At 37.8% G+C, this 12,452-nt stretch overlaps 1 protein-coding gene across 1 annotated transcript in view; it reads right to left on the bottom strand.

Moving 5' to 3' along the window:
* LOC308552599 (NKG2-A/NKG2-B type II integral membrane protein-like) overlaps window positions 1-11,090 on the bottom strand; it is a gene marked incomplete at both ends in the record, with an annotated part of 36,234 nt that extends 25,144 nt beyond the window's left edge. Inside the window, 6 exons of the mRNA XM_081127811.1 lie at window positions 7,196-7,290; window positions 7,608-7,708; window positions 9,336-9,487; window positions 9,886-9,939; window positions 10,438-10,533; window positions 10,904-11,090. Of these exons, the coding sequence (XP_080983937.1) occupies window positions 7,196-7,290; window positions 7,608-7,708; window positions 9,336-9,487; window positions 9,886-9,939; window positions 10,438-10,533; window positions 10,904-11,090 (685 nt within the window). The remainder of the gene's footprint in view (window positions 1-7,195; window positions 7,291-7,607; window positions 7,709-9,335; window positions 9,488-9,885; window positions 9,940-10,437; window positions 10,534-10,903) is intronic.
* Window positions 11,091-12,452: the final 1,362 nt, after the last annotated feature.

Below are 12,452 nucleotides of genomic sequence, written 5' to 3'. Positions count from 1 at the left end.
TTTTATGGGAGCTACTTCATCCTAATTTTTATGAAAAGCTAACTGCTTTTATTTAATATGAGTAAGTGTATAAGGTATTATGTTTGACTTTCATAATTTAAAGAATTCATTAAAAACATTTAATTTTAAAGGCTGGGCTAAATTATATATACCTATAACGATTATAAAATAAAAAAACTAACTCTTCCTTGTCCTGATTTTTACAGGATTTTACTTTAAATTGCTTTGATTGACACACTCAGTTATGTAAGTGTGTATGCATGTGTGTGAATTTGAATAGTTTAAGATATCTTCCAACATATTTCATATTTTATTCTTGCTTTCTGTTTTCACCCTGAATTACTTAAACTTTGATTTGATTGTATATTAGTTGACCTCACTTGCATCACACCTAGCATTTGTAAGCTTCCACTACATGAGATGGGCTAATAGAGACGCAGGAGAATCAAGACACACTTTCTGCAGGCCAGAAAGCCTGCATCCCTTAGTGGGAGACCAGGTCACCCTTGTCAACAATGTCTGTGGTCTTCACAGACCGCCCTCAGTGAAGACTGAGACTGAAGCATGAGTGGAAAAAGCAGATTTCTCATTAATGTGTCACTTAAAGTTTGCACAGGAAATTCTTACACCTGGGCTATTTTGAAGATGCTTTATCTCATCAAACACCTCCAGCATGTAGGATGCTTTGGGCTGGCAGTGTGTCCTTTAGTTTATCCATGGGCAGATGCTCTGAGAAGTTGTTTTATTATTCTAGAAGGTATCAGGGGACAAAAGACTTGACCATCCATGCTGCTCACTCACTTCCATCTTAATCACAAACTCTGCAAACTCAGGCCTTGTTAAGAAGTATCTCAGATGTTTAAATTCTACTCTTAGGCAGGGTTACTCAATCCTGGCATTACACACCTCTTGTCCTCATACTCTCATTATGGCATTTCTACCATAATGGGGAAAATTCTAAAATCATAGTCCCATTAGCAACAGGTATTTAATGATACTTATTGCCAACAGCCTGAAGAATTACTACATTCTCACGTCATGATAACTGTCACAGCCGCCACTAATTCCCAAACATAGCTTCTCAATTTCTCTGCCCTCCTTCTTAAAATTTCTTCTTTCATTTTATGATTCTTTAATGTTATTTAGACTTCCTTTGGCAAGAATAATGTCTTTGTGAGCATAGGGCATTAAATAATATTGAACTATATCACCAAGGCAGAGAATAAATTATTATATAACTACTAATTATATTTTTGGTTGATTCATTTTTCAATCATGACTATTTCTATTTTAATAGAATTATGTGCTGTAAATGGCAAAAGCCCAGTTCTAGCTATGTAGGGGAGAAACAAAGGCAATTAAAAAAATGTTTCCCTTATTAAAAATATGGGAAGGGCAGAAAAATTAGACTTTAAAGGACAAGTTAAATGACACATAAGCATTGAAAGAACGAAACTTTACAGTGTGATGGTTTGATTTACATATATTGTGACATGATTGCAACAGGTTCAGCTACATGCATCCTCTCAATTCGGTAAACTAAAACGACAATGAAGAAGGCACAGCGAGTTCGCCCTGTGCATGCTGCCCGCCTGTTAATCACATCGCGGCCCCCGGGTTCAGACAGGCTGTGCGGCAGAGCAGGGCTTGAGTTCAATAACCCTCATTTTGCAAAACTTATGCATAAGATCACCCGATGGGATGCAGCGTTCAAGTTCCCCATCCGGTCACCAAGGATTCCCACTGTGCAGCGACACACTGGAGAGCTGAAGAGAAAGGCACAGCAGCTTCCAGTAATGTTCTTCCAAAGGCACTGGGCAGCGACAGCTCCAGGTGGGTGCGTGGCGACAATGCAGGGCCGGGCAGGCGTCGGGGAACTTAGACCGACGGGGGTCGCTTTTGGCCCCGGGGGCCCTCATCTGGCCCCAGTGCGGGGATGATCCCCACAGGGGAGGCGGGTGTGCCGGGACCTGAAGGCTATTTCTACCCCCGTCCGTGTGGTAACTTCTGCATCACCAGGGCAGACGTGGAGACTGGGGAGGACTGGCAACGTGTCCCAGCTGCTGTCCTGGTAAAGCGGCTCAGGGCCCGGGCCGGGTGGCTCATTGGTTGCAGTGTGGTCCTGTAGCCAGAGGCTGCAGGGCGGTTCCCGGGTCGGGGCACACGCCTGGGAAGCTGGTTCAGTCCCTGCTCCAGTGCGTCTGAGAGGCAACGATGATGTCTCTCTCTCCCTCTCCTTTCTCTCTCAAAAACTCAATAAAAACATACCCTCACGTGAAGGCTAAAAAAAAACAAAAACAGGCTTGTGACCTGATCTTGCCCGCCAGCAGCGTGGCTCTGTGTAGCCATTAGCTGAGACATAAAATAAATCACCAAAAATGTGTGTGGGAAGTATCTGGCACATCAAATTTTTATCGGAGAAAACAGGGTGTCCTTCCCCACTGGGTGCTGCTGGGGTGTTCTTCTGATTCCCAAGGAAAGGAATTTTCTGAGACTCGCCTGGGAGAGTGAGGGGTTTTTATTTGCACAGAAGTAAATCCCTGTGTTTCTAGTCCCACGTTCCTTAGTCAGTCGTGGAAGAAGTGTAGCTGGGGTTTCAGTAAAGCTGGAAGCAAAGCCAGTGCCGGGCGTCCCCTCTCCATGTGGGAGCAGAGTCCAGCACCGACGGCATCGGGCTAGTTGTAGCCATTAGTCCATCCTGTGTGGGGATCTGCGTGGCTGGGGGCCCACAGGAGGCCAGGAAACCAAGCACGAGCCAAGAGCCAAGTGTGCCAAGAGGGCTCAAGAGAGCCTAAAGCACAAGACAGGGAACTTCTTTATTCAGACTTAAGTATTCCAAACCTTTGTGGACGTGCAGAGGCCACACCCATTCTGGCAAATGACCTCTGTTCCCGGGTGTGGCTGACAGCAAACACCTTCCCTATGTCCCCCCAACTTTCCTGGGCATGCAATAGCTTCCCTTTCCCGGTTCCCTTACCCCAGTGCTTTGCAGGGAACATGCCTATAATGTCTGGGTCTGGCCTTTCCTTTCCTCCTTTTCTATTATTAATAATCAGCTAAATACAATGGTATCAATATATGACATATTCGTGATGTGATGAGAAATGTCATTACTGTTTGGGACCCTGATGCCCCAGAAGTAATCCACACTTGCTCTGGAATCAGAGATGGATCAGGTGAATAGAGCAGGTGCTTGCTCTGTTAGAAATGAGCTACAGAGAGAAACCAGCTGCCCCATGTGCAAATGTTGGTGACTGTAGACATCGATGATGTTAGCTCCTGTGGTTAATGATAAGCTTCAATCAAGAGCAGGGACTTTTGATATAGGCCTGTGAGCCCAGAAGAGCAGGAAGAAAGGTGGCCCGAGTCCAAACGTCTCAGGAGAAAAGAAGCATAAAGGGCAATGGGTGATCAGTGATAAGCTGCAATCATGGGAATGATTTTGTTTCCAAGGCCACTTTCAGACATGAGTAGAGTTCTGTGTGACATCTGTGCCTTATTTAACTCAACAGACATTTCTGGAGCACCTCTGAGAACTGATTTGTAATCCAGCCTGTCTTTTACCAGCTTTGTCATGTTTGGCAAGGCCATTGGATTCTTTATCTGTACACTTAGGAGACTGGATCAGGTGAGTTTTAAACTGTCAGTTCAGGCTTCATAACGTGCAGGAGCTGAAATGGTCACTGGAACCTTTGTAAACTCAAAACTATCTAAATCATGAAAGAGACTCCATTCTTCTTTGGTCACTTGATGTTCCCACACTTCTAGTTTGAAAATTATAGAGCCAACTGTAAATGATTCTGCATATCCTTTACACATCCAGAAGCATTTTCTTAGAAAGCACTAAATGTTTTTGTAGCTATATATATTAATTTATTACCAAAATAATTGTATTGGCATACTCAAGAAAGTAAGAAAATTCAAACAGACACACACACACACACACCAGATAAGTATTTGGCAAAATACTCTTCAATTGTGGATCCCTAACCACTGACATGGTCTGCTCCTGACATCCCACCATTGACATCATCATGAGTTGATGATCCAGCATCATCCTACACAGATGATCCTCCATCCGACACAGTGACAGATGGCCAACAGTAGCCTAGTGCTGTGTCACAGTACCTACATCATTCACCTCCTTTCATGTTATCATATAGGCATTTTATCATCTCACATCATCACAAGAAAAAAGAGGGCGAGTAGAGGACAGTAAGATATTCTGAGAGAGAGACCACATTCACGAAACTTTTATTACAGTGTATTGTTATAATTGTTCCATTTTATTATTAGGCATTATTGTTCATCTCTTAGTGTGCCTAATTTATAAGTAAAACTTTATCATAGGTATGTACATACAGGAAAAAACATAGTATATACCGGATTCGGCACTCCTCAGTGTTTCGGGCATCCACTGGGGGTCTTGTAATGAATGTATCCCCAGCAGACACGAGGGGAACTGCTGTATCACCTACAGCAGTGTTCGCTGTAGTCGCGTGCACATTACATCCCTAGTGCTTACTTATCTCATAGCTGAACTTTGTAGCTTTTGACCGCCTTCCTTTAATACTTCTCTCCCCCAACCCACCACCTTTGGCAACCACAAGTCTGATCTCTTTTTTCTAGGAGTTTGGTTTTGTTGTTGTTGTTTTTAGATACCACTTATGAGATCATACAGTATTTGAGGACAATAGCTTTATAGTAAGCTTGACATCAGGCAGTGTGATACCTCCTGCTTAGTTTTCCCCCTTCAGATTTCTTTGACTACTCAAGGTCTTTTGTGGTTGCCTGTAAGTAGGAGTGCTTTTTCTACCATTGGAATCTTGATAGGGCCGGCACTGAATCTATAGATGGTTTTTGGTCACATTGGCAATTTAACAATATTAATTCTTCCCATACATGAGCATGGAATACCTTTTCATTTATTTGTGTCGTCAACAAAATAGTATGACTAACAAAATGGGTGCCAAGGCATGGATGCATGGAACATAATGACAGATGTCAGAGGAGAGTTGAGGGGAAGGGACAAGATGAGATTAACGAAAAGACACATATGCATAAATGCATAGCCTGAGGACACAGGCCATAGTGTGGGGACTGCCTGGGCGGGGTGGGGAAGAGGGGCCTGGAGGGCTGGGTGGAGGTGGGCCAAGGTAAGGAAAGCCAGGACACCTGTAGTAGTGTCAACCATAAAAAATAAGTTTGAAAAAAGAGACATCCAAGCATGCATCTCAAGAAACTAAAAATGGAAAAGCTAGGATTATGGGAAATTAAATCCAAATGAAGATGGACAAACACAAAAAATTCCAAATCAAGAAAAAGAAGAAAATTACAGTAGAGAGGATGAGCAGATCAAAGAGATTCTCAGTGAAAATTGTGAAATTGATAAGCGACTTTTGAAAAAACTGAGAAGACACAAATCTTTTCTATCTAGAGTAAACATGGGAATAGCATTATCGTATATACAGATACTAAGCAGATAATAAAGCCATACAGGGGGGACCAAAAGTAAGTTTACAGTTGTGTGTACTCGAAACACAGAGCTTATTTTTGTATTATTATTTATTAATTATTGTATCATTTTCCACATGGACAACTGTAAACCTCCTTTTGCCCCACCCTGTATTATGAATACATTTAAATTTTCATATTAAATAGAAATTTATGCAAATGCAGCACAACAAATGGAAACCTCTGTATATCTAGTGGGTAGTACAGGAATCAAGTTCATTTTATAAACTTTCCTACAAAAGAATTCTTCAAACTCCAGTGGCATCAGTAGCAACAATCACGTTAAAACTGTAACACTACTCTTATCCAAAGGCTTCCAGGTAAAAGAAAAAGGGGAATGCTTTCCACATAGCCTTAATGCAACAACCTGGCACTAGTTCTAAACTCTGTGAACATGAATGAAGAAAAGCCACTAATCTAAGTGTAGTGTATGCACTGAATTTTAAAGGACAATACAAAATAACCATTATTTCAGAAATGCAAGATTGGTTTACCATTTGAAAGAAATAAATGTAGTTTACTTCATAGACATTATGTGGAGAAAACGTCATTCCAACTGATGCAAAAGTCATAAAAATGTAACATCAATTGATTATAAAAATCTATTAGAAAAATTGCAATATTATGGAATTGTTTTAATATGAGAAAGGTATGACAAAAAAACTTTAAAACAAATCTCATACTTAAGGATGAAATATTTAAATATGTTCCTCTAAAATAGAGAATGATACATATAGAATTTTACTGTCCTTAGTATTCAACATTGGAAATAAAACCCTAGCTTATGAAGATAAGTCGAGAAAAGGAAATAATTGCACCAGGGAAAAAGAAATAAAATAACTCTTTATATAAACTATACAGAAAAACATATATTTGAAATGATAGAATTAGTACAAAGAATCAACAGTTCACCTCAATTGTTTTTATGTTTAAAGCAGCAAAAATACCTAAAGTTTTAAAGAAAGTATGCCATTTAGAAAATTATGACTATAGAATGCCCATATTTATTTAAGACTTCAATATAGAAAAATTTCAAATATAGTAGAGAAATGAAAGGAAACCTAATACATGGACGAATAAAGCATGATATTGATTGGGAGAATCAATCCTGTAAAGTGACTGATCTTTATACATTACTTATGCAGTCCCAAACATAGCCCAAAATGTTTATTAACAGCTTCATCAAGGTATAATTCACAAAGCATAAAATTCACCCATTTAGAGTATATATATCAGTGATTTCCAGTAATTCACAGAGTTCACAACCATCATCACTAACAAAATTGAGGAAGTATCCAGCCCTCAAAAGAAGCAGTGAACCAACTGGCAGTTGTTTCTCATTCCCACCTCCCTTCAGCCCTTGGCGGCCACTAACCTACTTTCTCCCTCTGTGGGTCTAGCTATGCCTGATATTACATGTAAATTGACTCACACAACATGTGGTCTTTTAGAAAAGTTGAATGTCACAAACATAACATAGCGCAAAAAACACCAGCCGTTAAAAGTAATGATATCTGTCCTTTTGGATGTGTATATTATTTTCTAATAATTGTTATGGAAAGTACTTCATTATTAGAACAATAATATGATTCATTTGAAGATTTACATGGTCATAATATTATTTCCATTTCATGAAAATAAAGCCACCCGACAGAACCCCAACTCTAAAGCTTATGCTTGCAGATGTATCGTTTAGAAGATCCACAGCTCTCCGATGAGAAGCCATATGGGTGCATCAGACCACAGTCACCTTTACCAGTTGATAAACGTGCTTCACTGTAATGGAGAAAAATACATAATTTTGTTGCTATAGTGTATGGGGCCAACCCATGAGACAATAAATAGCATTTTCCATGTAACTGCAATAGGAGAATGTTTTCAAAATGGATACTGATATTTTTCATATAATATCAGTATGAGTTGGTTATTAGGAAAACTGGGCAGCCATTCTTTAATATTTGTATCAATGTTTCACTAACTTTGAATATCATTCTTCATGTATGTAAATCAGCTTGAGCAAAAGAATTAATAATACTCTTCTGAATTTTTCTTTTTGTATTTTTCTTTTATAAAGCATTTTAAAAACAACTTACTTCAGTTTGAAAGTTGAACCATTTATCCACATCCAAGGATGATCCCTGCTTTTACGAAAAGCTCCAACCCATGATGGAGGTGACATGGAACTCAGAAATTTCTACGGCAAAATAAACAATTTTTATTTAAATAATCATCATGAAATTTTATATTATTTGTAAACGCAAATAGTGTATTCTTTCATAAAATTCTTCACTTTGAGAAGAAAATGAGAGTGTTGGATCCTAATCTAACACTAAGGGTATATTCAAGACTTTTATAAAAGATATATTAAATCATTTTTATATTCTCAGACTTTCAGCAATGTTTGTACATTTGATTTAATATTTTCATTAAATGTTTCAACATTTGTTTAATGTTTTCATTCTTCTTCTTAGTTTAATAAGGAAAATTCTGATTCATGTACTTTAGTAGTTACGCATGTTGACAAAACTAACAAAACTTTAAATAAGTTTCTAAATACTTATTTAAAGTATTTGATAGCATGACTAAATCAATGTACTTTTCTACTGTTTCTCAGATACCAGGTTTTTGGTTTTTTGGTTTTTGTTTTTTAAAAAGGGGGAGGATTGTAATTAAGAAAATAAATGACATGAAAACCAAAAATTTGGTTTTCTGTGTCCCATACCATTCTTTAACCAGATAAGCCCCAAATTGATCTGTCTCTGTGTTGGTGGAATCCAGTGGTCCAGGTGTCAGAGACTCATCTCCCTGCTAATTACAACTATAAATTCCAGAACTAGTGGAAGATACAAGTGAAGGAGAGCTCTGAAAGGCGGAAAGAGAAAAGGAAAATGCTTTGGGGCCCTCATTAGGGGACAGCAGAATGACAGGGTACCTCGTATCTTCACCCAGCAGAAGAAAGCGGCCTAGGCCTGATGCGTCCCAACACCCAGCCTAGCAATAGGAGGCGGCTGAAGGGAGCCGTTCCCCCCGGGCTCTGGGGAGGGGACCCTGCCCAGCACCACCAGGCAAGCCTCCGAGGGTGATCCCTCAGGACACCTGCTGAGAAGCCACCAAAGGAATCGGGGTGGGGCTGTCGGAGGTGGGACCAGCAAAAGAGATCCTCTGACTAAAAGTAATGGACCCAACAAGGCTCTTTACCCCTGAGGCCATGACACTCATCCCCAATGAAAGACATCAGATAGAATGGATTTTAAAAGGTCACATTCATCTAGCTCAGCAGTGAAATTTAACAAACTGCAGACAAGTACTATATAGATGAAATGCAACAATATCATATGGGAGCCAAAAGAGGCAGGAAGAAAACGTATTACTGTATGATTTCCTTGATATGAGGTTCAAAGACAAGCCAAGACACTGTGTGATATTAAAAGTCGGCAGAGTGGGTAAGTGATGAGAGATTATGCAGGAGCAGGGCTGCGGAGGACTGCAGGTTCTGCTTTGTAGTCTGATTTGCGATTCTGTGGTTCTGCTGCCCTTGTCGTCAATGTGCTCAATTATATGTTTAGTGTCCTTGATATAAAGTAACATTAAAAAGCAAAGTGTATTTTGGAAACCAACCATTTACAGAAGCTCAGTTTTCTATGAAAAGCAAGACTGGAAATTAGCAGATGTGCATTAGTGGCATAAAAATATAAAGTCAAACAATGGAATATTATACAGACTTAAAATGACTACAAGTATGTACAAAAATATGAATTCTAAAAAAATGCTATTGACTGGAACAAGCCTTAATAAAGTATATGAAATGTTCAGCACCTTACCCTTTCTTCTTCATCATCTATATGAAGCAAGCTAGAGTTCTTGGAAGCACAGGCCATCGAACTCTCACGCCATGTTTTATGTTCAGTACTAACGTTATAGCAACTGTTGGAATATGTAAACCACTCCAGTGGACAACGACCACAATTATGTGCTAAAGAAAGATTGTGAATTATTATCCAATAGAAATTTTAAGTTTTAAAAATGAAAATTAACTTACATACTTGCATAGGTATAAACATATAGGTACATAATATATGCATACATCCTCCCAGGCTGGTACATATAAAACAAAATGCACTCATACACACAGAGAATGGTCAGCCCGATATCCCCTAATTTATGTGCCCCTGTAAAGCAAACACACAAACAAAAATATCCACTCTATCCTTGTCGTAAAAGTCAATGAATGAAAGTACTTTTAAAGAATAGTAAAATTCTTTATATTATACTCTGTGTCTCATTATATTATAGCAGTAGGAAATTTAAGCCCTAAGACAGAGACAACATATAAACTTTGCTAATATCAAAACTTTGAAAATCATTGTGTACCTCTTTGGATCCTTGCTGTTTGGGTCGAATTGGTCTTCTCCAGTATTACAGAAGCTATAGAAATGGAAGTAATTCTTTAAAAATAATTAATCTAAATAAATCATAATAATTTTTGTTTCTTAGTTTGAAGTTTGTTGTTGTATTGTCTAGGATGCAAGTTATCTGTAATAAAATTGAATTTATGAAGAAAAAGTAATAATGTAATAAAGATTTAGGGAAAAAATATTTTAAAAGTCTAAAGGACCAAACTTCACCATCTCTTACAATATTGGTTAAGCAATCTCAATATGAATTTGTATTTCTTTATAAGGTGTTTCAGACTCGTAAAGCATGTCTTTGAGTTATGAAATCAGAATATATGACTACATGTAAAAATACTCTTTAAAAATATTCTGTTATTTATGCCTTTGTTAAGTTCAGAATAACCATTCCACATTTATTCTAAAGGCATACTTTAAAATGAAAGTCCTATTCCAAAATAATATGACATGTTTAGAGGCACTGATGATCATTAAGGTGAAAACGTCTGTATAATCTTTAAAATTTACTTACAGGGAGTAACAGCTATTGTTACCACAGCGGACATCAAGACAAGGCAGATGACTCCGAGGATCCCAGCAATGACCTTTTCTGGAGGTGATGGGGAATCTGCAGGGAGAGAAAAGGAAACACTGAGAAAGGAGAGAGAGACCATTGTTTAGACAGCTTACACACAGAGAATCATATACATAAGCTTGGACCCCAGCCCATACCCTGCATTGTAATCTTCCTCTCACAATACACTGTGGCATTTTCAGTAAATACAATGCTCCATGAGTTGTTGGTGAAAGACTATACCTTACATCAATGCCCGAATAAAATTAGCCCTGAGCTTTCATCTGAAATACTGTATTACAACTTCAAGTTCTGATTTGTACAAAAGAAAACTTTGTGAGCTTATTTCCTACCATTTCCCCCCACCTCTGCAGCCCAGCCGCACGACCCAGAGCGGTGACACTGTGTGTCTATTGAATGTTACCTCTGCAGTGCTCATGCAGGTCATTCCTCTGCAGATCCTGAGGAGCATTGTGAAGGTTTAATTCTGCATAGGTTATTTCCTGCTCAGTCACTGGCACGGAGCTTTTGGTGCGCTTAGGTTTCATTCGTTGTGTCTTTGCATACTTGGCCAAGTTCAGTTCTGTGTAGGTTACTCTTTCCTTACTCATCTTCGCAGCTGCTGGTGTCGGAGCCTGCGCTCTGCCCTCGGTGTGCTTACAAATAAATGCTGCATGCACTCGAGAGACCCCTCACAGGAAAACTGGGAGGGGCAGAGGGCTGGCAGTGTGCTCATTTTCCAGTTGAAGAATAATATAAAGCTCTGCTTCTAAATTCCTTAGAGGTTTCAACCAGTGTCTCGTGGTAAAATACATTCTTAAAATATACTCTGCATTTGTTGATATATTTATTAAAGCAAAAAAAGGCATAATTAGTGAGTAATATAGAGTTACATGAATAATAACATACTCATTAATTGAAAGTCAAGTTCCACAGAAATATTTTGACACCATTAGAATGACTCTCTTAGAAATTAAGTTTTATTTAAAAAAGAGACACAATATTTATGATAATTTTGAAATCCAATAGTAAAGACTAAGTGCTCTAAAGATGGAAAATAATAATGTTGGCATATATTAATTTCTTGCACTGAATTATATTTATTTAGTGACTTACATTTATTTGGTGAAATGGTTACCAAAAGGTTCTTTATTTTGAATGGTTGAGGCATTCTGAAAAATAAGTAAAAATTTAAATAAATATTTTATATGTTGGAAAATGTTACATGACACATTAAACTTACCTATAACCTTAAAAATAATGAAAATAAAAGGACAAGAAAAAGATTTTTTTTAAATAATTATTTTATAAAAACAATTGATAATTGATTTAATGGACATGATATGAACCTATAAGATGATCAAGTATAGATCATTTATGGAATAACATTGTTGGTTCAAACTTTCAGAAAGATCCTTTGGTTGTGAAAGTCAGTGAAAGTCACTTTAGTTGTATAAGCAACTGCAATCATGCAGATAATGTAATTTAATAATTCAGTCAATGACTCTGTAGTCAGAGAGACAGGAATTAATTCTGGTTTTGAAACTTACGCATGACCTTTAAAAACTTACTCAGTGTTAAGTAACCTACTTTCCTCATCTAAAGTGGAAATAGTATGTAAGATATATTGCAAGTAAAATTTAGCACTCCACTCCACACATAAACTCTCAATAAATGTGAATTACCTTAACTATTATTTTAGTCACAATTTGTAGGTTATTATTTCTGATTCAGATCAGTTATACCCTGTAAAATAATTCAATAAGCCAGAGTCTCTTTAATCAGTATAGTAGAACTTTTTTGCAATGTTTGTTCAAATTTTTAAATAGCACTTTGACTGTTTATAATTAAGTTTAGTTTGGCATTTTACGGAAGCTACTTCATCCTGATTTTTAGTAAAAATCAAGCTGCTTTTATTCAACCTAAGTAAGTAATAAGGAATTGTGTCTGACCTTCATCATGCAATGAATTCT

This window comes from Miniopterus schreibersii (assembly GCF_964146895.1).
Source record: "Miniopterus schreibersii genome assembly, chromosome: 2".
Lineage (NCBI taxonomy): Eukaryota > Metazoa > Chordata > Mammalia > Chiroptera > Miniopteridae > Miniopterus > Miniopterus schreibersii.
This window is presented reverse-complemented; position numbering and strand designations above follow the sequence as displayed.